We start from the raw sequence: 26,040 nt of genomic DNA on the forward strand, positions 1-26,040 counted from the left end.
CTTTACGACTCGGCTGGCAAAGAGGGCGGACGCAAAAGTACGTTCAGCAAAACAGCGTGGAGAAATGAATGTGATTTTTTGGTAGAAAAAAAGTATCATGGCGTACAATAAATAGCCTCAGTTAAGCGGAAAAGCATGCGATTGAAATCTCAAAGTAGACTGGGCCCCTAATTGTTTTATGATTCCAGGCCCGGTGCTGTGTGGAGCGCGTTGTCGGAGATCCAGCTAGGACGTTTGCTAACTTGGCCTTTACAGCATTGGGCGTGTGCTTCATCTGTAGTTTATAATCAAAGTATACTGATTTATGGCAGAGTTAATAACTAAAACATGTCATTGCTAGATAAATGTATGCGCGAGAAGCACAGTCCTCTTCGAGCGGAAATATCGTTACTGGGATCAAATTCGTCAACATCCGGTTAAATCAGAGCGCGCCGAATACAAAATCTTAAGCATTAAACATTCATAAAAATACAAGTGCCTTACATCGTTTAAAATATGAACTTCTTGTTAATCCATCCATGTTGTCAGATTTCAAAAAGGATTTACGGCAAAAGCATACCATGTGATTATTTTAGGACAGCGCCCCGCTTACAAAAGCATTAAACATTTTCCAACCAAGCAGAGGCGTCACTAAAGTCAGAAATGGCTTTAAAATAAATCACTTACCTTTTGAAGATGTTCTTCTTTTTGCAATCCCGAGGGTCCCAGCGACATAACGAATGGTACTTATGTTTGATAAAGTCCTTTATATCCCAATAAAGACAGTTTAGTTGGTGTGCTTGATTCAGTAAGCCACCTGTTTCTTTTGTTCAAAATGCATACAAATGAATCCCAAAGGTTACCAATAAACTTCATCCAAACAACTCAAACAGCGTTTCTAATCAATCATCAGGTACCCTAATATGTAAATAAACGATACAATTTAAGGCAGAATATTATGTTAATTACCGGAGATAGATAATGATGTGCACACCCTCACTGACATGGTGCCAAAATGGGAGCCACTTAGCTAGAATTTGTAGTTTTTCTAACTTTTTCAAAAAACAAGCCTGGAACACTTTCTAAAGACTGACATCTACTGGAGGCCCTAGGAACTGCAATCTGGAAGGTATTATTTTGATATTCCCATAGGCAGCCATTTTGAGTGGTGATCTAAAAAAAAAAAGATATTCCCAGATGGATTCTCCTTGGGTTTTTGCCTGCTATATCAGTTGTGTTATACTCAGACATTATTTTAACAGTTTTGAAAATGTCAGTGTTTTCTATCCAATTTTACCAAATATATGCATATCCTAGCTTCTGGGCCTGAGTAACAGGCAGTTTACTTTGGGCACGTCAGTCATCCGAAATACCAAATACTGCCACGGGCCCACAAGTTAAGGTACTGAAAAAGCCTATAGCCCATAGGTTAGTTTTTATGCTATATTGGGTGGCTGGCTAAACTCAGCTGTCTACTTTCTCAACTTGTGGATTCCAAATGTCATGGACTTTATACAGCTATTGTTTTTAGCTACCTAGTTATTTTGCTCTGCTTTTGATTATAGCTAGCTCTGACTTTTCTTAACTTTCATTATGGTCAGCTTCATAGATAGTAAATCTCGCTAGTACATCCTATCCGATCACTGCTTCTCTGTAGTCAGGTCTATTTCAAAATGCACATTGATTTACCTGCAAATGATGTTTTTCTCACGATGGTCTTCCTAGCCTATGAGGTTCTGACGACACTGCCTAATGGCAACACTGATGCAGTGTAACTCGAAGAAGGGTCTTTTCAGCTCCATGATGGATCGACGTGTTAGGCTCTGCATAGATCCGTTTTTGACCTGGTGTTATGTATTTTCCCCACAGACGGAGAGGGCTTATCAGAAGCAGCCAACCATCTTCCAGAACAAGAAGCGTGTTCTGGTTGGTGAAGGTGGCAAGGAGGCCAAGGAGAAGCTACCACAAGAGCGTTGGGCTAGGCTTCAAAACCCCAAGAGGTAACTTACCCAACGACCTAAACTATACTAAAACTACAATTGTGCTCCTTATGGGCAGTATGATTCATTTGTTGAATTGTCTTTGGAATACAGCCTTGTCTCTTGTAGGCAATTAGCTTGTATGGTTAACTGCTCTTTGTAAGCTGCAAATAGTTTTTCTCACGATGGTCTTCCAAGCCTGAGGCTCTGGCGACACTGCCTAATGGCAACACTGATGCAGTTATAGGAGGGCTTTTGGCATCCATACTGAACAAAAATATAGATGTAACCTGTTGGTCCCATGTTTCATGAGTGGAAATAAAAGATCCCAGAAATGTTCCATATGCACAAAAAGCTTATTTCTAGAAAATGTTTAAACTTGTTTAAATCAAAGGATGTCTCCTTTGCCAAGATAATCCATCCACCCGTGGCATATCAAGAAGCTGATTAAACAGCATGATCATTACATAGGTGCACCTTGTGCTGTGCACAATTAAAGGCCACACTAAAATATGAAGTTGTCACACAATGCCACAGATGTCTCAAATTGAGGGAGCTTGCAATTGGCATGCTAACTACAGGAATGTCCATCAGAGCTTTTGCAAGAAAATGAAATGTTAATTTCTCTACCATAAGCTGCCTCCAATTGTAGGGAATTTGGCAATACGTCTAACCAGCCTCAACTGCAGGCCACGTGTAACCATCGTCTGAGACCAGCCAGATTTGCAGAGAACCTAACATGTATTTTGTTTCTACAGGCTATTGATGGCATTTACATTGACAAGAAATGCCCCTTCACTGGAAATGTCTCCATCCGTGGTCGTATCCTCTCCGGTTAGTCTTTACATTTCCTTGCTGTTTATTGTTTTTGGATGTAAAACAGTCAGCTTTTGTTCTCACTTTACTGCAAATGATGTTTTTCTCACGATGGTCTTCCAAGCCTTCTGGTTATGACGACAATGCCTTATGGCATTACTGATGCAACGACCCAAACCCCCTGCTCACACTATTCAACGGTCTACTCCTATCCCTAGATCAGTCCCTAGATCAGTGCTTAGATGTATTCTAAGATTGACCACACGTTGACCTGATTCTGCCTTTTCAGGCGTGGTGACCAAAATGAAGATGCAGAGGACCATCGTCATCAGACGTGACTACCTGCATTACATCCGCAAATACAACCGCTTTGAGAAGAGGCACAAGAACATGTCGGTCCATCTCTCACCTGCCTTCAGGTAAGAGGATCTCTGTCATACTGTTGAGCCTTTCCCACCTCTCTTCCTTGCATGTGTTTTTTCTGACCAGGCTGTATCCAATAAATGGCTGATTGTGCCTTTCCTACTGCAAGGATGGCTGTCACTCACTGTTGCTCTGAAGTTGCAGTTCTATTCAATCAGATTTGATGTTGGCTGCAAATGATGTTTTTCTCACGATGGTCTTCCAAGCCCATGTGGCTCTGACGACACTGCCTAATGGCAACACGGATGCAGTTGTTATACCAAGAAAAGCACAGCTTAATAATGAATCGATCCATAAATCATTATGTTCATATTAAAACCTACAAAACCAACAAAAGTCACTGCAAAAATATTCTGGGGGACAAGAGTGTTAAATGATAGAAAGCGAAGAAATTTGAAAAATATCAAAGCAATTTATTGTAGAAAATAACCAAGGCACTGACAACTTAACAAATAAGGTAACTTTCTTATTTTAACACATTAACAAGGTGTATAAAAAGAGCATTTGATTGAAGGATTATGGTATGGTCTGCTTTTAAATAGCCCACCATAGAATACAGTAATTTGAACACTATGCTGAGGTAAACATCTGAGAGGACAGTGTGTCTGCAGTAGAATTGCACAAACACGTACCTCCAACATCTGATCCTATGGTCACACATAAATGATCTGACACCCCAAAATGCATACTCTAGCAAAGAGATACCATGAAGAGAGGGAGGAAGAATGATCAGATAGGAAAAAGGAGAGACTCAATGGAAGAAAAGTGCAACAGAAATAAAGCACCGCAGATTCTCATGGCTGATTTGTCATCAGTTCATAAGACTTAAGCAACAAAATGACATGCAGTGTCTTGTTTGTAAGAAATAAAAAATTAATTAAAAGATGTGCCCTGGCCGAGTCTCTACACAACTCCTTCTCTCCTGTATGTACGGTCAAGAGCCGCTCACATTTTCAGCGGTGTAGGGAACAGCGATAAGAACCTTGACTCAATCCTTTGCGATGGAGGGCAGGAAAGAGGAGTGGTTGATCAGGTCCAAACGTTGCCGTTTTTCCATCCAACTTTTTTCCCTCGCCTTTTTCTTCCCCAGAAGCATCTTCCATTCACCCTCACATGTCTGACTCTACTACCCAGTCTTATGTCCCACCCCTCAATGTCCTTCTCTCAGGCTCTCCTCCCCCTCACATCCTGCGCATGACCAGCACAGTGGTAAGAGCTCCAGCGAGAAACACCCCCACGGTCTGCCGGGTGGGAGTGCCAAAGTAGGAACGGATTCCCTCCTAAGAATTAGGAAGAGACACCATTGTCTTCAATCATCACCACAATTTCAAAAATACATCTGTAAAAAACATGTCTGTGGGGAAAGCACATCTACTGATTCCTTACCCAGCCACCCTGATCCCTAATCCAGTTGATCACATGATCTCGCAGGTAGTCTGTAGCCCAGCTGATAATGGTTCTGATGATGTCGGGGACCTTGTTCAATAGAGCCTGAGGAGAGAAAGACGATGCAGTCTTATTGCACAACGAAGAAGCCAACTCATCCCAAAACGTGTAAATTGCAGTTCCATTCCAAGCGCTGCGGTTTACAAAAGTGACTCTATTCCGACTGAGATGAGCCCTGTTTCCTTTGTCTAACAGAGGACAAGAGAGAGCGAGAATGATTGAGAGAGAAAGGAGAGCTAAATAAAATACTACCACTGACCACCCTCACCTTGATGACCAGCCGAGAGGCAAAGTAGAAAAGTGCCACCACCCTGCCCCAGTTGAACTGTCCATCAGAGAAGATCTCATGGGCCACTCTCATAAAAACATCATGGCTGGGCTGGAGTGCAGTATCATTTAACATACTGATCTCTAATCTGCTCCAGGTACAGGGCCAGTTTCTTGTGGTTGGGGTCACACAGCTCACTCCCGCCCAACTGGGTCTGTGACACTGACAACTGAGTACTGCTGTCAGCATGGCGACGAACCCGCTCGTAGATGAAACTGCGAAAAGAGGGTCCTGGGTAAATAACTAGCTCATATCGTGGACTACAGGGAAAGGTGGGTCGAACAGGCCCCCATTAACCTCGACGGGCTGGAGTGGAGCGGGTTGACAGTTATGTTCCTTGGTGTCCACATCACCAACTAACTATATGGTTCAAACACACCAAGACAGTCGAGAGGGCACGATAACACCTTTTCCCCTTCAGGCAACTGAAAAGATTTGGCATGGGTCCCCAGATCCTCAAAGTTCTACAGCTGCACCATCAAGAGCATCCTGACTGGTTGCATCTCTGCCTGGTATGGCAACTGTTCGGCATCTGACTGTAAGGCACTACACAGGGTAGGGCGTGTAGTCCAGTACATCACTGGGGCCAATCTTCCTGCCATCCAGGACCTATATACTTGGTGTCAGAGGAAAGCCCCAAAAAATTGCAAAAGACTCCAGCCACCCTGGTCAAATTGTTCTCTCTGCTACAGCACGGCAAGCAGTACCGAAGCGCCAAGTCTAGGACCAAAAGGCTCCTTAACAGCTTGTACCCCCAAGCCAAAAGACTGCTGAGCAATTTATTTATTTTTATTTTCACCTTTATTTAACCAGGTAGGCTAGTTGAGAGCAAGTTCTCATTTGCAACTGCGACCTGGCCAAGATAAAGCATAGCAGTGTGAACAGACAGAGTTACACATGGAGTAAACAATTAACAAGTCAATAACACAGTAGGAAAAAAAGGGGAGTCTATATACATTGTGTGCAAAAGGCATGAGGAGGTAGGCGAATAATTACAATTTTACAGATTAACACTGGAGTGATAAATGATCAGATGGTCATGTACAGGTAGAGATATTGGTGTGCAAAAGAGCAGAAAAGTAAATAAAAACAGTATGGGGATGAGGTAGGTAAAAATGGGTGGGCTATTTACCGATAGACTATGTACAGCTGCAGCGATCGGTTAGCTGCTCAGATAGCAGATGTTTGAAGTTGGTGAGGGAGATAAAAGTCTCCAACTTCAGCGATTTCTGCAATTCATTCCAGTCACAGGCAGCAGAGAACTGGAACGAAAGGCGGCCAAATGAGGTGTTGGCTTTAGGGATGATCAGTGAGATACACCTGCTGGAGCGCGTGCTACGGATGGGTGTTGCCATCGTGACCAGTGAACTAAGATAAGGCGGAGCTTTACCTAACATGGACTTGTAGATGACCTGGAGCCAGTGGGTCTGGCGACGAATATGTAGCGAGGGCCAGCCGACTAGAGCATACAAGTCGCAGTGGTGGGTGGTATAAGGTGCTTTAGTGACAAAACGGATGGCACTGTGATAAACTGCATCCAGTTTGCTGAGTAGAGTGTTGGAAGCAATTTTGTAGATGACATCGCCGAGGCGAGGATCGGTAGGATAGTCAGTTTTACTAGGGTAAGTTTGGGGGCGTGAGTGAAGGAGGCTTTGTTGCGGAATAGAAAGCCGACTCTTGATTTGATTTTCGATTGGAGATGTTTGATATGAGTCTGGAAGGAGAGTTTACAGTCTAGCCAGACACCTAGGTACTTATAGATGTCCACATATTCAAGGTCGGAACCATCCAAGGTGGTGATGCTGGTCAGGCTTGCGGGTGCAGGCAGCGAACGGTTGAAAAGCATGCATTTGGTTTTACTAGCGTTTAATTAAGAGCAGTCGGAGGCCACGGAAGGAGTGTTGTATGGCATTGAAGCTCGTTTGGAGGTTAGATAGCACAGTGTCCAAGGACACATGGACTACTTACATTGAACCATATACCTACCGGCTCTCTAAAAAGTCTGGTAGAAATCTTCTTATGGATCAGTGTCCCGTCTACAGGACAGTTGTTGCTCAATATGCATAATGTGACTACGTCGTTTTACACAACTTTTTTTCGGTACATGTCTTATACGGGCAGAAAGGTTATTCCTGTTAATGTAACTGCAATGTCCAATTTACAGTAGCTATTACAGTGAATACCTATGTTATTTTGAGTGCATAACAAAACACTTATCACGGTGACAGGTTTGATACATTTCTATCTGAAGGTAAGTAACGTACTTGCATGATGTAATCTTGCTCTGATTTGTCATCCTGAGGGTCCTAGAGATAACATGTAGTTTTGATTATAATAATTTCATGTCCATATAGTATGCACAATCGATTTTATTTCCACTCGTTCAACTTGCAAAGAAAGATATCTGAAAATCGAATGCAATTGTGGTAAAGACTGACTTCAAAGAGACAACATTCAAGTTCTCTATTCCCCCCCAGCCTGACTGCTGCTCACTCTGGCTCCACAACAAACCACCGCCCAGCCCTCTAGAGATGTCAATACCTAGCCAGCCTACAATTAGAGGATGGTAAGTGCTTTACAGCAGGAAGAGACTTGGGACCAGCAGCACAACATTGTGTAGAAAGGGTTTCTAAATACTTAGTGCGTACAATTTATTTCTTAACTTTGTTTGTGTTGGCTGCTAACTTGGCCCTTAAATATTTCACTGTGTTTGGAGATATTGGATCAGCATTCTTGTCACATCTCCTGTTTAGTACATTTTATGTAGGGTAGCTAATGATCCATCATGCATGACATTACTGGGAGTGTGTAAATGTGTATATTTTATTAGTATAGCATTTTTGTATGTTTACTGTAGTTAAGTTTTTACATTTGCCACTTGGGAAAATCTTGAGGGACACCTGGATGACTTCATACTAATTGTCAGGTTGCTTACTCATTCTTGAAGTGATCAGTCTGGAACTTTGCACATACACTGTTGCCCTCTTGTGGACACCATCTAAATTACCTCCAGCTTCCTAGCTGAATGTGTGGTTTTCCTTTTCATGTCAAAGATAATGCAACTAAAAATATAACATTTTTTTCACATTTCTAAACTTAAGTGTTTCCTTTCAAATGTTATCAAGAATATGCATATCCTTGCTACAGGCAGTTAGATTTGGGTATGTCATTTTAGGCAGACATTGAAAATTCTAGACCACCTTTATTCCACACACAGATGTGTACAAAACACACAGACAACCGGTAAAGTAAAAATGTGATTTTAAGGAACATTAACAGCTCCAATGTTTCAGGCTGTATGTACTGATTAAATTGTATTACAGCCTGATTTAAATCCGGCAAATGTGAATAAAGATCAAATTCAGGAGTAAACAAGAAGGTATACTCACTCTGTCAGTAATGTTCTTCCCGGTTCTAGTACCTGATCAGTTCCATTACCTGAGAACACAAAGCAGCACTGGAGTCAGTACTACCAGGACATAAACCAAGGGCAGGTAGAGGCAATTTAAGACAATGCCTATGTGTGGGTAGTCTGGCAAATACTGAATTCTTGAAGTCCTCCTGACTGAGTCACGTGGGTAGCGTCAGCCAGGCTAATGTATGCGTGTCTGTCAAATCGAAACTGGGCCGTCATAAAATATGATGTAATGTTCTAAACATGTTTGAAATGTGACACACAAAGATATTCTTGAATAAGTAGCTACTGAAGTATGCATGTCTCATGACCAGTTCAGTGTGACATTAATTCATGTAAAACAGTTAAAACACCAGCTGGCTCATTTTTAGAAGTTGACTTGTCAGCTGACATGGTCCAAGATGTACTGCAGTTAGGCTAGTTGTCTATGATGTTTCTGGAATGACAACAATTAAGTACAAAGACTCAGACTGCCACATCTGGCCCTCCCACCCCTACAGGAGGGCAGCTCCCACTCAGCCCAGTCCAAGCACTTATGTGTCCTAGCACCCTAATGGTGGAACCAGCTTCTCTGTGAAAACAGCAGTCCCTGCCCATCTTCTGAAAACATCAAACCCAAACCCCACTAGTCTGATGAATCAGTCTAATACACGATTATGGAAGGCGCACAGTACAACATGGAACTCTGTTCCTCTTCAAGTAACTGACGCAAGCAGTAAAATTCCATTTAAACACCTTATGGAACAGTGGGGACTGAAGCAACACAGGCATACACGATAACATGCGCACCAAGGAAAATGGCGCTGGAGGGGAGGGCTGCCGTTTTATCGGCTTATCGGCCCAACCATGCTATATTTTTGTTTTGTGTCGTTTCTAACTTGTCTTGTACATAATGTTGCTGCTACCGTCTCTTATGACTGAAAAGAGCTCCTAGACATCAGAACTGGGATTACTCACCTCAAATTGGACGAGTAGTTATTTTTTAATGAGTCTGGCGCGAGGGATTTTCTGCAAACACCCAACCAGTCCCCGATCCCCGTGATTCGCTGGAGAAGGAAACTGAGATTGAGGCAAAAGATCAGGGTGCCTTGTGAGGATCAGGCAACGAGTGGCTAATCTGCCCTTGCCTTCCATCCTGCTGGCTAATGTTCAATTGCTGGAAAATAAATGGGATAAATGGGACTGAAACCACGTATATTCTACCAACAGGACATTAACTAATATCTTATGTTTCACTGAGTCGTGGCTGAAGGACGACATTAAGAACACACACTGGTGGGTTATAGACTATCGTCAGGACAGAACAGCAGCTTCTGGTAGGACACTGCGGGGGCCTATGCATATTTGTAAACAATAGCTGGTGCACGATATATAAGGAAGTCTCAAGGTTTTGCTCGCCTGAGGTAGTGTGGTCAACAGTTTATCACGAAATACTCTATCTACCTAGAGTTATCTGTATTTTTCGTAGCTGTCTACATATCACCACACACCGATGCTGGCACTAAAACCACACTCAATGAGCTGTATTCCGCCATAAGCAAACAGGAAAACGTTCATCCAGAGGCGGCGCTTCTAGTGGCCAGGGACTTTAATGCAGGGAAACTTAAATCAGTTTTACCGCATTTCTATCAGCATGTTAAATGTGCAACCAGAGGGGGGAAAAATTCTAGACAACCTTTATTCCACACACAGATGTGTACAAAGCTCTCCCTCCATTTCGCAAATCTGACCATAACTATCCTTCTGATTCCTGCTTACAAGCAAAAATGTAAGCAGGAAGCACCAGTGACTTGGTCTATAAAAAAAGTAGTCAGATGAAGCAGATGCTAAACTACAGGACTGTTTTGCTAGCACAGACTGGAATATGTTCCAGGATTCTTCTGATGGCATTGAAGAGTAGGTCACATCAGTCACTGGCTTTATCAATAAGTGCATCCAGTACGTCGTCCCCACAGTGACTATACGTACATACCCCAACCAGAAGCCATGGAATACTGGCAACATTCGCACTACGCTAAAGCTGCCGCTCTACCCTTACTAACCCGGAAGCGTATAAGAAATCCTGATATGCCCTCCAACGAACCATCAAACAGGCAAAGGATCAATACAGGACTAAGATCGAATTGTACTACACCGGTTCCGACACTCGTCGGATGTGGCAGGGCTTGCCAACTATTACAGACTACAATGGGAAGCACAGCCGAGAGCTGCTCAGTGACACAAGCCTACCAGACGAGCTAAATGCCTTGAAGCGAGCATAGAAGTTAAGTAACACTGAAATATGGCAAGTAAAACTGAAATAGGCATCAGCTGTTCCGGACAACTGTGTGATCACGCTCTCCGCAGCAGATGTCAGTAAGACCTTTAAACAGGTCAACATTCACAAGGCCGCAGGGCCAGACTGATTACCAGGACATGTTCTCCGAGCATGCGCTGACCAACTGGCAAGTGTCTTCACTGACATTTTCAACTTCTCCCTGTCTGAGTCTGTAATACCAACATGTTTCATAGCCATGAAATGCTTACATCAACACCATTATCCCAGAAACCCTAGACCCACTCCAATTTGCATACTGCACCAACAGATCTACAGATGATGCAATCGCTATTGCACTCCGCATTGCCCTTTTCCACCTGGACAAAAGAAACACCTATGTTAGAATACTATTTATTGACTACAGCTCAGCGTTCAACACCATAGTGCCCTCAATGCTCATCACTAAGCTAAGGACCCTGGGACTAAACACCTCTCTCTGCAACAGGATCCAGGACATCCTGACGGGCCACCCCCAGGTGGTAAGGGTAGGTAACAACACATCCGCCCCGCTGATCCTCAACACAGGGGCCCCTCAGGGGTGCGTGCTCAAATCCCTCCTGTACTCCCTGTTCACTCTTGACTGCACGGCCAGGCACGACTCCAACACCATCATTAAGTTTGCCGATGACAACCTGATCACCGACAACGATGACACAGCATACCTCTCCCTATATGACCCGGTACATCAGCAGGGCCAAGCTTCCTGCCATCCAGGACCTCTATACCAGGCAGTGTCAGAGGAAGGCCCTAAAAATTGCCTAAGACTCCAGCCACCCTAGTCATAGACTGATCTCTCTGCTTCCGCACGGCAAGCAGTACCAAAGCGCCAAGTCTAGGTCCAAGAGGCTTCTACCCCCAAGCCATAAGACTCCTGAACAGCTAATCAGACGGCTACTTGCATTGCCGCCCCCTCTCTTCTATGCTGCTGCTACTCTTATCTATGCATAGTCACTAACTCTACCTACATATTACCTCAATTACTTCGACATTGGTGCCCCTGCACATTGACTATCGTTACAGTCTGTATATAACCCCGCTATTGTTATTTACTGCTGCTTTTTAATTATTTGTTATTCTTATCTCTTACTTGAGGGGGAGGGGTAATTTCTTAACTGCATTGTTGGTCAAGGGCTTGTAAGTAAGCATTTCACTAAGGTCTACACCTGTTGTATTCGACGCATGTGACAAATACAATTTGATTTGACTCTACACATATGTACACATATGGACTGTAGATATGCGGTAGTGGTGGAGTAGGGGCCGGAGGGCACACAGTGTGTCGCGAAATCTGTGAATGTATTATGTTTTTAAAGGCTGACTGGCTCACGTTCAGGCAAATGAGAAATAAGTGCATTCAGGCTATCCAGAAGGCCAAAGTCAATTACTTTAAGGAGCAGTTCTCTCTCTCTGGGTCTAACCGTAAGAAGTTCTAGAAAACTGTTAAAGACCTGGAGAATTAACCCTCCTCCTCACAGCTGCCCATGTCCCTTTAATGTTGATGTGGTTGTTACTGACAAGAAGCACATGGCTGAGCTCTTTAATCACCACTTCGTTAAGTCAGGATTCCTATTTGACTCAGCCATGCCTCCTTGCCCATCCAACATTTCCTCATCTCCCACCCCTTCTAATGCGACTATCTCCGATGCTTCTCCCTCTTTTTCCCCTGCCCCGCTACAAAGTTTCTCCCTGCAGACAGTTCCCATTGCTTGGAAGGCAGCCATGATTCATAAGCTGATCCTAAATGTTATAGGCCTTTTTCTATTTTGCCCTGTTTATCAAGTGTTGGAAAACCTCGTCAATAATCAACTGACTGGCTTTATTTTTTTTACCCCCTTTTCGTGGTATCCAATTGTTAGTAGTTACAATCTTGTCTCAATCTAGTGTAAAACGAAGCCACTCCTCTGTTACCATTTTATATGTGGGCTCCTGAGTGGCGCAGTGGTCAAAGGCACTGCATCTCAGTGCAAGCGGCGTGACTACAGTCCCTGATTCAAATCCCCTGATTCAGAATATACAATATTCATTGTCATGGCATGCTTGGTTCAATAGCAATTGACGAGTGAAAACCGAATATCCAACATAAAACAAATGATTGGGCTGTCGTAAGTCGCATTTGTAAATAAAAACTTGTCAAATTGTTTATTACTGACGATCACATACAAGCTTTTAAGCTAGCTTGATGAGAAAAGGAAACAAGTTAACTGTAACAGTTACGCTCGACAGCGCTGCCATCTTGTACTAAGATTACTTTGATTCTGCTTCCGCCTGCAGTCATGTGACATTATTCCAGCTTGCAAGAGCACTATGTAGAAGGCCAATACTATTTATGAGTAGTCAATTTACAAAATACTTAAACTACAGCAAGTTTAATTAGCAATAAATACAAATATTTTGACACAAATGGAATCCAACGTTCCGCTTCTGCCTTGACCTTTCTTAAACGTCATATCCTGTCCTTTCTGACTTCTGTCCGTCGCGCGCATGCTTAGTTCTCTTTACGACTCGGCTGGCAAAGATGGCGGACGCACAAGTACGTTCAGCAAAACAGCGTGGTGAAATTAATGTGCTCTTTAGTTAGAAAAATAAACATCATGCCAATGTAACCTACAATAAATAACGTTTGTTAAGCGAAAAGCATACGATTGTAGTATATCGAAGTAGACTGGGCACTTAACGGTATTATCTACTTCGACTATCACGTTCCAGGGCGTGTGGTGAGCTTTGTCGGAGATCCAGTAGGAAGTTTTCTAACTAGGCCTAACTACAGCATTGGGAGTATTCTTCATCTGTAGTTGAAAATCGAAGTATATTGATTTATGGCAGAGTTGATAACTAAAACATGTCATTGCTAGATAAATGTATGCGCGAGGAGCTTAGCGTACTGCAAAACCTATAGCAGTTAGGTTAGTTTATACGCGAATATGGCTAGCTAGTCAGATCACCCGTTAGTTGACTAAACTCAGCGGTCCTCTTTCTCAACTTGTATATTGTTATAATGTTATAGACTTGTGTGGCTATTGTTTAGCTAGCTACCTAGTTTTTCAGAACTTTCATTATGGTCAGCTTCATAGATAGTGCATCCTGTCTGATCTACTGCTTCTCTGTAGTAGCGTCTATTTCAAAATGCACATCGATTTACCTGCAAATGATGTTTTTCTCACGATGGTCTTCCTAGCCTATGAGGTTCTGACGACACTGCCTAATGGCAACACTGATGCAGTGTAACTTGAAGATGGGTCTTTTCAGCTCCATGATGGAGCGACGTGTTACTCTGCATATATCGGTTTTTGACCTGGTGTTTATGTATTTTCCCCACAGACGGAGAGGGCTTATCAGAAGCAGCCAACCATCTTCCAGAACAAGAAGCGTGTTCTGGTTGGTGAAGGTGGCAAAGAGGCCAAGGAGAAGCTCCCACGCTACCACAAGAGCGTTGGGCTAGGCTTTAAAACTCCAAGAGAGGTAACATACCCAACAACCTAAACTATCCTAAAACTACAGTTGTGCTCCTTATGGGCAGTATGATTCATCTTTGAATACAGCCTTGTATCTATTGATCAATTAGCTTGAATGGTTAACTGCTCTTTGCAAGCTGCAAATGATGTTTTTCTCACGATGGTCTTCCTAGCCTATGAGGTTCTGATGACACTGCCTAATGGCAACACTGATGCAGTTATAGGAGGGCTTTTGGCATCCATACTGAACAAAAATATAGATGTAACCTGTTGGTCCCATGTTTCATGAGTGGAAATAAAAGATCCCAGAAATGTTAAATCAAGAAAAGGACAAAATATTGCACAAAAAAAAGTTGAAGTACATTTAACAGCTTAAAAAGCTTATTTCCATAAAATGTTTGCAAACTTGTTTACATCCCTGTTAGTGAGGATTTATCATTTGCCAAGATAATCCATCCACCCGTGGCATATCAAGAAGCCGATTTAAATGGCATTATTACACAGGTGCACCTTGGGCTGTGCACAATTAAAGGCCACACTAAAATATGAAGTTTTGTCACACAATGCCACAGGTGTCTGAAATTGGCGGCGCTTGCACTTTGGCATGGTGAGTGCGGGAATGTCCACCAGAGCTTTTGTGAGAAAATAGAATGTTAATTTCTCTACCATAAACTGCCTCCAACATATTTTGTTTCTACAGGCTATTGATGGCACTTACATTGACAAGAAATGCCCCTTCACTGGAAATGTCTCCATCCGTGGTCGTATCCTCTCCGGTTAGTCTTTACATTTCCTTGCTGTTTATTGTTTTTGGATGTAAAACAGTCAGCTTTTGTTCTCACTTTACTGCAAATGATGTTTTTCTCACGATGGTCTTCCAAGCCTTCTGGTTATGACGACAATGCCTTATGGCATTACTGATGCAACGACCCAAACCCCCTGCTCACCCTATTCAACGGTCTACTCCTATCCCTAGATCAGTCCCTAGATCAGTGCTTAGATGTATTCTAAGATTGACCACACATTGACCTGATTCTGCCTTTTCAGGCGTGGTGACCAAAATGAAGATGCAGAGGACCATCGTCATCAGACGTGACTACCTGCATTACATCCGCAAATACAACCGCTTTGAGAAGAGGCACAAGAACATGTCGGTCCATCTCTCACCTGCCTTCAGGTAAGAGGATCTCTGTCATACTGTTGAGCCTTTCCAACCTCTCTTCCTTGCATGTGTTTTTTTCTTACCATGCTGTATCCAATAATTGGCTGATTCTGCCTTTCATACTGCAAGGATGGCAGTTCTATTAAATCAGATTTGATGTTGGCTGCAAATGATGTTTTTCTCACGATGGTCTTCCAAGCCCATGTGGCTCTGACGACACTGCCTAATGGCAACACTGATGCAGTTTGGCCTACCTATCACATGAGATGGCACATTGGTTGATGTTGTCATACCCCCAAAAGCAGTGCCTCGGTCACTTCAGGAATATGCTCCAATAATTCCCTCCTTTTCTCTGCAGAGACGTCTCCGTCGGAGACATTGTTACCGTCGGAGAGTGCCGACCCCTCAGCAAGACAGTCAGGTTCAACGTCCTCAAGGTCACAAAGGCCGCTGGAGCCAAGAAGCAGTTCCAGAAGTTCTAATCTAGGATGTGCAGGAGATGAGACCAATTGACAGGAAGGCTTTCTTTCTAGGCTGACCTGCTCTTGTATCTGAAATAAAGAATGTTCTGTATCTTGTTCTTCTGGCCTGTTTTTTGTAAAATAATTGTAATGGCTGAGGCTGACTTACTGTGCGTTCTGCTGGACAGTTCTTTCCGTTGGTGTCTCCAACCACAGGGCCATTTGTCCGTCTTTTTTAAAGCCTGAGTTTCTTGTTCAGTGAGCTAGCTGCTCCACAAATGTATAGGTTCTTACATAAATGTAATTGTAACCCATATCAAATTTAATGTCACATGTGCTGGATACAACAGATTTCACCTTACAGTGAAATGCTTGCTTACCAGCCGTTAATCAACAATGCAAATTTAAGAAAAGAGTATTTACTAAATAGACTGAAGTAAACAAAGAAAATAGAAATAACAGCAACACCGTAACGAGGCTATATAGGGGCTGCCCCGCAGGAGTACTGGTTAGTTGAGGTGATTCAGGTAATGTGTACATGTTGGTGAAGTGAAACTAGCATCAGTGTAAAAAAGGGGGGGGGGGTTGCAATACAAATTGTCCAGGTAGCCATTTGGTTAACTGTTCAGGAGTCTTTGGGTGGTAGAAGCTGTTAAAAAGCCTTTCGGACCTAGTCTTGGCGATCCGGTACCGCTTGCCGCGCGGTAGCAAAAAGAAGTCAGACTAGGGCGACCGGAGTTTTGGCCAATTTTTAGGGCTTTACTCTTGACATCACCTGGTATAGAGGTCTGGGTGGCAGGAACCTCGGCCCCGGTGACGTACTGGCCGAGCAGTTGCCATACCAGGCGGTGATTCAACGAGTCAGTATCCTCTCGATGGTGCAGCTGTGGAACCTTTTGAGATTCTGAGGACCCATGCCAAATCTTTTCATTCCTTTAAAGGTCCATTCAATTGTGGACCGTCAAAACAACCAGTGTGATGGAGTTTCTTTTTAATTTCGGTATATTTGTTAGTGTTGCAATTCTTTTGCAGTGGAAACAATTATGCCCAACAATCGTTTTGCAGCAAACTAGTTTCTATTGGACTAATTCGGGTATGTCCCCCACCTGAATCTGTTCCATAAACTAGCTTTTGTTGCTAAACGTTTTCTGTTTGGAGTAAACGGTCTCTGTAGCAGATCAAGTTATACTTAGGCATACTTTAGTTTTATTGTAATGGGATCTGCAATGATCTGATAATCTAGGCTGGTTGTATTCAAATCTGTTTATAGGTGCAGAGTATTGCTGGTTTTCTGTTTTACCTGATAAATTGTGTCCAGCTGGTGTCCCAGGTCTAAATCAGACTGAATTGGAAGTGATACACCCCACACGCTGTTATTTGAATATTGTTCTATTTGTTTGGTTCAATGAAAGTCAATGAACTAAGTGTTGCGTTGGTGTCTGAGGGAGACACCCAGTTAAGTAGACTGGAACATATCATTTTTTTCAATGATACATTTTCTGGGTGAATGATCTTCATTTATCCACCATCTTTGTAAATCAGTCCTTGATTTGATGGGAAGCATGAACATCAGCAGTGGAACTGGCTTCAAGGTCCAGGTTTGAATTCGCCTGTATTAGGCTTTTACAAACAGCACTTGAAGTTGGATGGAATTGGAAGAAAAAAAAATACATGATACACAATGTCTCTATATTTACTACACTGCTCAAAAAAATAAAGGGAACACTAAAATAACACATCCTAGATCTGAATGAATGAAATATTCTTATTAAATACTTTTTTATTTACATAGTTGAATGTGCTGACAACAAAATCACACATTATCAATGGAAATCAAATTTATCAACCCATGGAGGTCTGGATTTGGAGTCACACTCCAAATCACACTAGCGGCTGATCCAACTTTGATGTAATGTCCTTAAAACAAGTCAAAATGAGGCTCAGTAGTGTGTGTGGCCTCCACGTGCCTGTATGACCTCCCTACAATGCCTGGGCATGCTCCTGATGAGGTGGCAGATGGTCTCCTGAGGGATCTCCTCCCAGACCTGGACTAAAGCATCCGCCAACTCCTGGACAGTCTGTGGTGCAACGTGGCGTTGGTGGATGGAGCGAGACATGATGTCCCAAATGTGCTCAATTGGATTCAGGTCTGGGGAACGGGCGGGCAAGTCCATAGCATCAATGCCTTCCTCTTGCAGGACCTGCTGACACACTCCAGCCACATGAGTTCTAGCATTGTCTTGCATTAAGAGGAACCCAGGACCAACCGCACAAGCGTATGGTCTCACAAGGGGTCTGAGGATCTCATCTCAGTACCTAATGGCAGTCAGGCTACCTCTGGCGAGCACATGGAGGGCTGTGCGGCCCCCCAAAGAAATGCCACCCCACACCATGACTGACCCACCGCCAAACCGGTCATACTGGAGGATGTTGCAGGCAGCAGAACGTTCTCCACGGCGTCTCCAGACTCTGTCACGTGCTCAGTGTGAACCTGCTTTCATCTGTGAAGAGCACAGGGCGCCAGTGGCGAATTTGCCAATCTTGGTGTTCTCTGGCAAATGCCAAACGTCGTCCACGGTGTTGGGCTGTAAGCACAACCCCCACCTGTGGACGTCGGGCCCTCATACCACCCTCATGGAGTCTGTTTCTAACTGTTTGAGCAGACACATGCACATTTATGGCCTGCTGGAGGTCATTTTGCAGGGCTCTGGCAGTGCTCCTCCTTGCACAAAGGCGGAGGTAGCGGTCCTGCTGCTGGGTTGTTGTCCTCCTACGGCCTCCTCCATGTCTCCTGATGTACTGGCCTGTCTCCTGATAGCGCCTCCATGCTCTGGACACTACGCTGACAGACACAGCAAACCTTCTTGCCACAGCTCGCATTGATGTGCCATCCTAGATGAGCTGCACTACCTGAGCCACTTGTGTGGGTTGTAGACACCGTCTCATTCTACCACTAGAGTGAAAGCACAGCCAGCATTCAAAAGTGACCAAAACATCAGCCAGGAAGCATAGTAACTAAGAAGTGGTCTGTGGTACCACCTGCAGAACCACTCCTTTATTGGGGGTGTCTTGCTAATTGCCTATAATTTCCACCTGTTGTCTATTCCATTTGCACAACAGCATGTGAAATTTATTGTCAATTAGTGTTGCTTCCTAAGTGGACAGTTTGATTTCACAGAAGTGTGATTGACTTGGAGTTACATTGTGTTGTTTAAGTGTTCCCTTTATTTTTTTGAGCAGTGTATTTTCTTTGGAACAGTATTCTGCATTGAGCATTTTGGGTTTTTGGCTCAGCCATTAATATAATGTGAATGTCTCAGCAATTTAATAGTCTTGTCAATCTAAGTAACACAAATTTAAAAAATCTCCGTCAAAATCTGTCAATTTAGACGCGAGATATGCTTTTTTTCTTTTTACATTGGATGCGTCTCAAATCCATTCTGGGCTAAACTAATATGAACCCACTGTAGAAATGGAGACTGGCGATACCCCACAGACACTTCATTCCTTATTATTTATTTTCTGACTTGTCTTTTTTGCCATTTATGAATGTGTTATTCAATGCATTTCTATGGGCTATATTAAAGGACAAATTACATATTTTATCCTTTTTTTTTGTTTATACTTAAAGTGGTCCTAAAATTCAAAATAAAATTCAAACAACTCCAAATGGTAGCTGAGTAGAGATTAAACCCATGTATACTGAACAAAAATATAAACGCAACAAACGCAATGCAAGTGTTGCTTTATGAGCTGACCACGTGTAACCACGCCAACCCAGGACATCCACATCCGAATTCTTCACCTGAGGGATCATCTGAGAGCAGCCACCCGGACAGGTGATGAAACTGAGGAGTATTTCTGTCTGAAATAAAGCCCTCATTCTGATTGGCTGGGCCTGGCTCCCCAGTGGGTTGGCCTGGCTCCCAAGTGGGTGGGCATATGCCCACCCATGGCTGTGCCCCTGTCCAGTCATGTGAAATCCAAAGATTAGGGCCTAATTCATTCATTTCAATTGACTGATTTCCTTATTTGAACTGTAACTCAGTAAAATTGTTGAAATTGTTGCATGTTGCATTTATATTTTTGTTCAGGGTATATATATTATATAGCCTACACTGACTGTACAAAACATTAAGAACACCTTCCTAATATTGAGTTACACCCTCAGAACAGTCTCAATTTGCCTGGGCATGGACCCTACAAGGTTTCAAAAGCGTTCCACAAGGATGCTGACCCATGTTAGCTCCAATGCTTTCCACAGTTGTGTCAAGTTGACTGGATGACCTTTAGGCGGTGGACCATTCTTGATGCACACGGGAAACTGTTGAGCATGAAAAACCCAGCAGCGTGGCAGTTCTTGACACAAACCGGTGCGCCTGGCACCTACTACCGTAGCCCGTTCAAAGGCACTTCAATCTTTTGTCTTGCCCATTCACCCTCCGAATGGCGCACATATATACAGTACCAGTCAAAAGTTTGGACACACCTACTCATTCTTGGGTTTTTCTTCATATTTACTATTTTCTACATTGTAGAATAATAGTGAAGACATCAAAACTATGAAATAACACATACAGTGGCAAGAAAAAGTATGTGAAACCTTTGGAATTATTTGGACTTCTGCATAAATTGGTCATAAAATGTGATCTGATCTTCATCTAAGTCACAACAATAGACAAACACAGTCTGCTTAAACTAATAACACACAAACAATTAGTTTCATCTGTCCACAGAATATTTTTTTTGGAACATCCAGATGCTCTTTTGCAAACTTCAGACTTGCAGCAATGTTTTTTTTGGACAGCAGTGGCTTCTTCCATGGTGTCCTCCCATGAACACCAATCTTATTTAGTGTTTTACGTATCATAGACTCGTCAACAGAGATGTTAGCATGTTCCAGAGATTTCTGTATGTCTTTAGCTGGCAATCTAGGATTCTCCTTAACCTCATTGAGCATTCTGCGCTGTGCTCTTGCAGTCATCTTTGCAGGACGGACACTCCTAGGGAGAGTAGCAACAGTGCTGAACTTTCTCCATGTATAGACATTTTGTCTTACTGTGGACTGATGAACATCAAGACTTTTAGAGATATTTTTGTAATCCTTTCCAGTTTAATGCAAGTAAACAATTCTTAATCTTGGGTCTTCTGAGATCTCTTTTGTTCGAGGCATGGTTCACATCAGGCAATGCTTCTTGCGAATAGCAAACTCAAATTTTGTGAGTGTTTTTTATAGGGCAGTGCAGCTCTAACTAACATATCTAATCTCGTCTCAATGATTGTACTGCAGTTTAGCTGACTCCTGACTCCAATTAGCTTTTGGATAAGGAATTAGCCTAGGGGTTCACATACTTTTTCCAATCTACACTGTGAATGTTTAAAATATGTGTTCAATATAGACAAGAAAAATACAATAATTTGTGTTATTAGTTTAAGCAGACTGTGTTTGTCTGTTGTTGTGACTTAGATCAAGATCAGATCTAATTTTATTACCAATTTATGCAGAAATCCAGGTAATTCCAAAGGGTTCACATACTTTTTCTTGCCACTGTATGGAATCATGTAGTAACCAAAAAAGTGTTCAACAAATCAAAATATATTTGTATTTGAGTTTCTTTAAGTTTCTTTAAGTTTCTTTAAACTTGATGACAGCTTTGCTCACTCTTGGTCTTCTAACAACCAGATTCATGAGGTAGACACCTGGAATGCATTTCAATTAGCAGGTGTGCCTTGTTAAAAGTTGATTTGCAGAATTTCTTTCCTTCTTAAGGAGTTTGAGACAATCATTTGTGTTGTGACATGGTAGGGGTGGTATACAGAAGATAGCCCAATTTGGTAATAGACCAAGTCCATATTATGGCCAGAACATCTCAAATAAGCAAAGAGAAACAACACTACATCATTACGTTACGACATGAAGGTCAGTCAATCCGGAAAATGTCAAGAACTTTGAAAGTTTCTTCAAGTGCAGTTGCAAAAACCATCAAGTGCTATGATGACACTGGGTCTCATGGGGATCGCCATAGGAATGGAAGGCCCAGAGTCACCTCTGCTGCAGAGGATAAATTCATTAGAGTTAACTGCACCTCAGATTGCAACCCAAATAAATGCTTCACAGAGTTCAAGTAACAGACACATCTCATCATTAACTGTTCTGAGGAGACTGTGTGAATCAGGCCTTCATGGTTGAATTTCTTGATCAAAAACCACTACTAAAGGACACCAATAATAAGAGATTTGATTGCTGCCAAGGGAATGTCTGACAGCTTGAAAGAGGTTTTGAACACTACAGTGAAAATGGTTAACTTTGTTAAAGCAAGGCCCCTGAACTCTCGTGTATTTTCTGCACTATGCAATGATATGGGCAGCGACCATGTAACGCTTTTACAACATACAGAAGTGCGCTGGTTATTAAGGGGCAATGTATTGACACGTTTAAAAAAAAATTGTAACGAGCTTAAAGTTTTCTTTACTGACCATAATTTTCACGTTTCAAGTTTTTCACACGACTGGCCTATCTGGGTGATGTTTTTTCCCCCCTGTATGATCTGAATCTAGGATTACAGGGACTCTCCACAACTGTATTCAGTGTGCGGGATAAAATTGAGGCTATGATTAAGAAGTTGGAGCTCTTCCCTGTCTGCATTAACAAGGACAACACACAGGTCTTTCCATCATTGTGTGATTTTTTTGTGTGCAAATGAACTGAAGCTTACGGACAATGTCAAATGTGATATAGTGAAGCACCTATTACGCAGGTACTTTCCCGAAACGGATGACACAAAGAACTGGATTCGTTATCCCTTTCATGCCCTGCCTCCAGTCCACTTACCGATATCTGAACAAGAGAGCTTCATCGAAATTGCAACAAGCAGTTTTGTGAAAATTGAATTGATTCAGAAGCCACTGCCAGATTTCTGGATTGGGCTGCGCTCAGAGTATCCTGCATTGGAAAAATGTGCTGTTAAGACACTGATGCCCTTTGCAACCATGTACCTATGTGAGAGTGGATTCTCGGCCCTCACTAGCATGAAAACTAAATTCAGGCACAGACTGTGTGTGGAAAATGATTTAAGACTGAGACTCTCTCCAATACAACCCAACATTGCAGAGTTGTGCCACCCTTCTCATTAACCTGTGGTGAGTTATTCACAATTTTCGATGATCAAATAAGGTTTTATATGTAAGATGGCTAAATAAAGAGCAAAATGATTGATTATTATTATATTATTGTTTGTGCCCTGGTCCTATAAGAGCTCTTTGTCACTTCCCACGAGCTGGGTTGTGACAAAAACTCCCACTCAGTCTTATGTTTAATAAATGTATCGAATAGTTTGTGTGTGGCAGGTTTACAATGATGCAAAAAACAACACTTGTTCTATGGTTAACCAGCAGAGGGCGACTAACACCTATTTTTAAATCAAAACTAAATGTACTGATGAGATTTACACCCTGGGACAGGGTGTAGAAAGAGGCTGAAAAGTATTGTTATTAGTACCATAACAGTAAAGATTCCAAGTATTCATGGGAGACATGTGCTGTGTTGAGACATGCTCCTGAAACTCCCAAATATGAATACAATGAAACATTGCAATGTGGAATACCAAAGAAATGCTTTTAGAAATCAAACATTCAAATGTTTCAACTTCAGCAGTGGGGCTTTCCCTTTCGAACTGGCAGTGTGAGATTTTATTCTTTTTTTTATTGTGCCCTAAATATGGTTGGTCTGAATAATGCACAAGATAGTATTTCTCCCATGAGACCATATACATTTGAACCCAAACATAAAATCACGTACACAAGTCCTCACTCATTCTAGTATTGTCCTGTTTTTCAGCTTGTTCCATTGTTTCCTAGGTGTTTTGCTGTAGGCCTGTATGCACAATGGCTTCTGAGATCCAGAAGAAAACATACCCAAACATATGCAATACATGCTAAATGGCCCTCGTGCATCAGCTGAGGCATTATCATGTGGCTTTGACGGCCAACCCCTCAGTGTCTCTGCATGGGAATGAGAGAGAGAGCCCCTCAGCCCCTCCCTCAGGCTGGGCTTCTGTCTACTTTTCTGCCTGGGTCTACCAAGGCCTTGGCGTCTACATTTACATAATGATGCTGAGGGTGCTGCTTTCCCAGTGCCTATGTGAATGTAGACCATATGGTGGTGACGTGGAAGGCCCATGTTGTTGATGTGAGTGAGTCCAGCCATGGTAGGGGGCTGAGTGGGGCATGTTCTCACATTGTAGACATACTGATGAAGCCAGACCCATAAGTGACCTTGCTAGACAGCATTCATAGGAAACTTGCAGTCCCATAGAATCCCTGAGCCTGGGCCACTCTGCTAATGCCCACCTCCCATTTTACCTAGTCACGGACTAAGGGCTGGATTCAATCCGTATCGAGGAAGATCCACATTATAGAAATGTAAAGGCAATTGTTCCCGTGTTCGCAGAGACTGCATTCACGGTAAACGCAGATCTTCCGCGATACTTCAGATATACAGATTGAATCCAGCCCTAAACCTTCTACCAGACTGTTGTCTGACTCCTAATCACTGCAGAATCCTGGCACACAATACAGCTTCTCAAGAAAGGTAGGAACATAAATAAATTAAACAACAGGGTAGAGTTTTTGTCAACTCCCAAAATTATGACACATCAGTTCAATGGAAATCCTTCTAAACACTGGGATAAAAAAAAATAACTACAGGGCCAACTGCATTACTTCATCAGCAAGGCTTGTCTCCAACGCTGGGGTCGCCACTCCGTAGGCCTCCATAGACAGGGGACTGTGTAATGGGGTTAGGATAGGCCCCAGGGGTGATCTGTGGACCATAGCTCCTCTCACGCACAGACACCCCAGTTGAGAGGAAGGAGAGACCTGACCATGACCCCTCAATGGTCAAGCTGCTCATGAATCCATACTGAGGGGAGGCAAGAGCGATGAATCATCATTTAGTGAGTTTGTTTAGTGAGCAGTCAGTGTCCATCTGGTTTTGTTCTCTTTAATGCTACTGTGAACCTTGCCGCATCACTTACAGTGAGGTCCAAAAGTATTTCAGTATTATCCGTAGTCGTGGTGGCATCCACATTAATGTAGAAGTGTTTAGAAACATATTCTCTAATATTTTTAAGAAAAGTGACTCCATAAAGTGCTGTAATTTCTAAACGGTTCACCCGATATGGATGACAATACCCTCAAATTGGAGCTCACTATATCACGGACAAATAGTTTTTAACCTCATTTTTAAAATGGTCACTAAGCACCATTGTTTTGGTGTTAGTTGGTGATTTGCTAAGGCAATCAATTGCAAGTAGTTTCCCGTGGGGGATGGAGGATTCTGGAACTAAAGACACTTTATAGAGATTGGTTTTATTATGAATCATAAACACAGGTCTCAGTTTGATGAGGACAGGTCCATAAATTACAGGAGATCAAAGGATGTGGAGGTTTTTAAGGTGGGGAAGACAGTGTCACCACTGTTCTATCCTCATAAAATAGATATAGCCGTTGACCTTTGCAATACGTTTTGCGAAAGAACACATTTTATGATATCTGTATAAGGCCCTAAATGAAAATCTCTTTCATAAATCCAGCTTGATTTAGTTTCTGTAGTGGATAAAAATACATATAACTATGGTACAGTAACCCACTGTGCACAGATGTCAATTCAACGTCTATTCCCTGTTAGTTCAACGTAATTTCTGTCACGTTCTTTCAAAATCGAACCCAGAAGCAGACCAGGACAAGGAGAGTAGGAAGAAGGTGAGTATTTATTTACAAGTGAATGTGAATGGGTAGATATATCCAGGTGGCGTAGCGGGCAGCGGTGGTGAGTTGATGGGAATAAATAGGTGGATCCAATGGGGTAGCGGAATCCTCCGACGACCAGGCGGGCATGGGGTAAATGATCCGGGTGAGTAACTGAAGACAGAACAAACGGAGGTAAGTTTAAGGCAAGCAATACGTAAAAAACAACAAAACAAATTCTATCCAACTTGAGGCTGATACTATGGCACAACATACTGTTCATGGCTAACGATCCGGCAGGGAATGGATGTCAGGTCAGAGCTTTTGAAGGGGAGAGGTGATGATCAGGACAGGTGTGCAGATTACTGATGGGATACAGGTGCGGGTGAACATCGATCTCCCAACAAGCTAATTCGCCCGGCAACCAGACAGGGTGCGTTCCAGGACACCGGAAACACACTCCAGGACAGAAACACAGGCAAACACAGACTCAGGAAGCGGAATTCGTGACAATT

At 42.7% G+C, this 26,040-nt stretch overlaps 1 protein-coding gene, 8 non-coding genes and 1 pseudogene across 11 annotated transcripts; 9 read left to right on the forward strand and 1 right to left on the reverse strand.

The window, feature by feature from the left end:
• Positions 1-3: 3 nt before the first annotated feature.
• On the forward strand, positions 4-15,897 carry LOC109893358 (40S ribosomal protein S11). 3 transcript variants are annotated; one of them, XM_031834074.1, is made up of 9 exons: positions 4-1,108; positions 1,849-1,979; positions 2,717-2,792; positions 3,064-3,193; positions 7,449-7,537; positions 14,022-14,162; positions 14,856-14,931; positions 15,203-15,332; positions 15,676-15,897. In XM_031834074.1, exons 5-9 carry the CDS (start codon positions 7,535-7,537, stop codon positions 15,797-15,799), a joined length of 474 nt encoding a protein of 157 aa, XP_031689934.1. In that variant the 5' UTR covers positions 4-1,108; positions 1,849-1,979; positions 2,717-2,792; positions 3,064-3,193; positions 7,449-7,534; the 3' UTR covers positions 15,800-15,897. The 3 variants fall into 3 exon arrangements, with proteins under 3 accessions (XP_031689934.1, XP_031689935.1, XP_020342146.2); XM_031834075.1 differs by lacking the exons at positions 4-1,108; positions 2,717-2,792; positions 3,064-3,193; positions 7,449-7,537 and having other exon boundaries at positions 1,850-1,915; positions 14,089-14,162; XM_020486557.2 differs by lacking the exons at positions 4-1,108; positions 1,849-1,979; positions 2,717-2,792; positions 3,064-3,193; positions 7,449-7,537 and adding an exon at positions 13,105-13,233.
• LOC116376018 (small nucleolar RNA SNORD35) lies at positions 1,670-1,753 on the forward strand. Its single transcript, XR_004211416.1, has one exon. It is a non-coding gene; the product is annotated as a small nucleolar RNA SNORD35 (small nucleolar RNA).
• LOC116376023 (small nucleolar RNA SNORD35) lies at positions 2,124-2,203 on the forward strand. Its single transcript, XR_004211421.1, has one exon. It is a non-coding gene; the product is annotated as a small nucleolar RNA SNORD35 (small nucleolar RNA).
• On the forward strand, positions 2,864-2,946 carry LOC116376016 (small nucleolar RNA SNORD35). The gene has a single exon (XR_004211414.1). It is a non-coding gene; the product is annotated as a small nucleolar RNA SNORD35 (small nucleolar RNA).
• On the forward strand, positions 3,369-3,452 carry LOC116376022 (small nucleolar RNA SNORD35). Its single transcript, XR_004211420.1, has one exon. It is a non-coding gene; the product is annotated as a small nucleolar RNA SNORD35 (small nucleolar RNA).
• On the reverse strand, positions 3,491-5,321 carry LOC109891935 (apoptosis regulator BAX-like; annotated as a pseudogene).
• LOC116376019 (small nucleolar RNA SNORD35) lies at positions 13,844-13,927 on the forward strand. The gene has a single exon (XR_004211417.1). It is a non-coding gene; the product is annotated as a small nucleolar RNA SNORD35 (small nucleolar RNA).
• Positions 14,294-14,377, forward strand: LOC116376021 (small nucleolar RNA SNORD35). The gene has a single exon (XR_004211419.1). It is a non-coding gene; the product is annotated as a small nucleolar RNA SNORD35 (small nucleolar RNA).
• Positions 15,003-15,085, forward strand: LOC116376017 (small nucleolar RNA SNORD35). Its single transcript, XR_004211415.1, has one exon. It is a non-coding gene; the product is annotated as a small nucleolar RNA SNORD35 (small nucleolar RNA).
• Positions 15,482-15,565, forward strand: LOC116376020 (small nucleolar RNA SNORD35). The gene has a single exon (XR_004211418.1). It is a non-coding gene; the product is annotated as a small nucleolar RNA SNORD35 (small nucleolar RNA).
• Positions 15,898-26,040: the final 10,143 nt, after the last annotated feature.

Source organism: Oncorhynchus kisutch, linkage group LG10 (assembly GCF_002021735.2).
Source record: "Oncorhynchus kisutch isolate 150728-3 linkage group LG10, Okis_V2, whole genome shotgun sequence".
In the NCBI taxonomy this organism is placed as follows: domain Eukaryota; kingdom Metazoa; phylum Chordata; class Actinopteri; order Salmoniformes; family Salmonidae; genus Oncorhynchus; species Oncorhynchus kisutch.

Excerpts from the sequence above, each read along its gene's own strand:
- LOC109893358 (XM_020486557.2), top strand. Across the intron at positions 14,932-15,202 it reads CCGTGGTCGTATCCTCTCCG|GCGTGGTGACCAAAATGAAG; the intron begins GTTAGTCTTTAC and ends CTGCCTTTTCAG. Across the intron at positions 15,333-15,675 it reads CATCTCTCACCTGCCTTCAG|AGACGTCTCCGTCGGAGACA; the intron begins GTAAGAGGATCT and ends TTTTCTCTGCAG.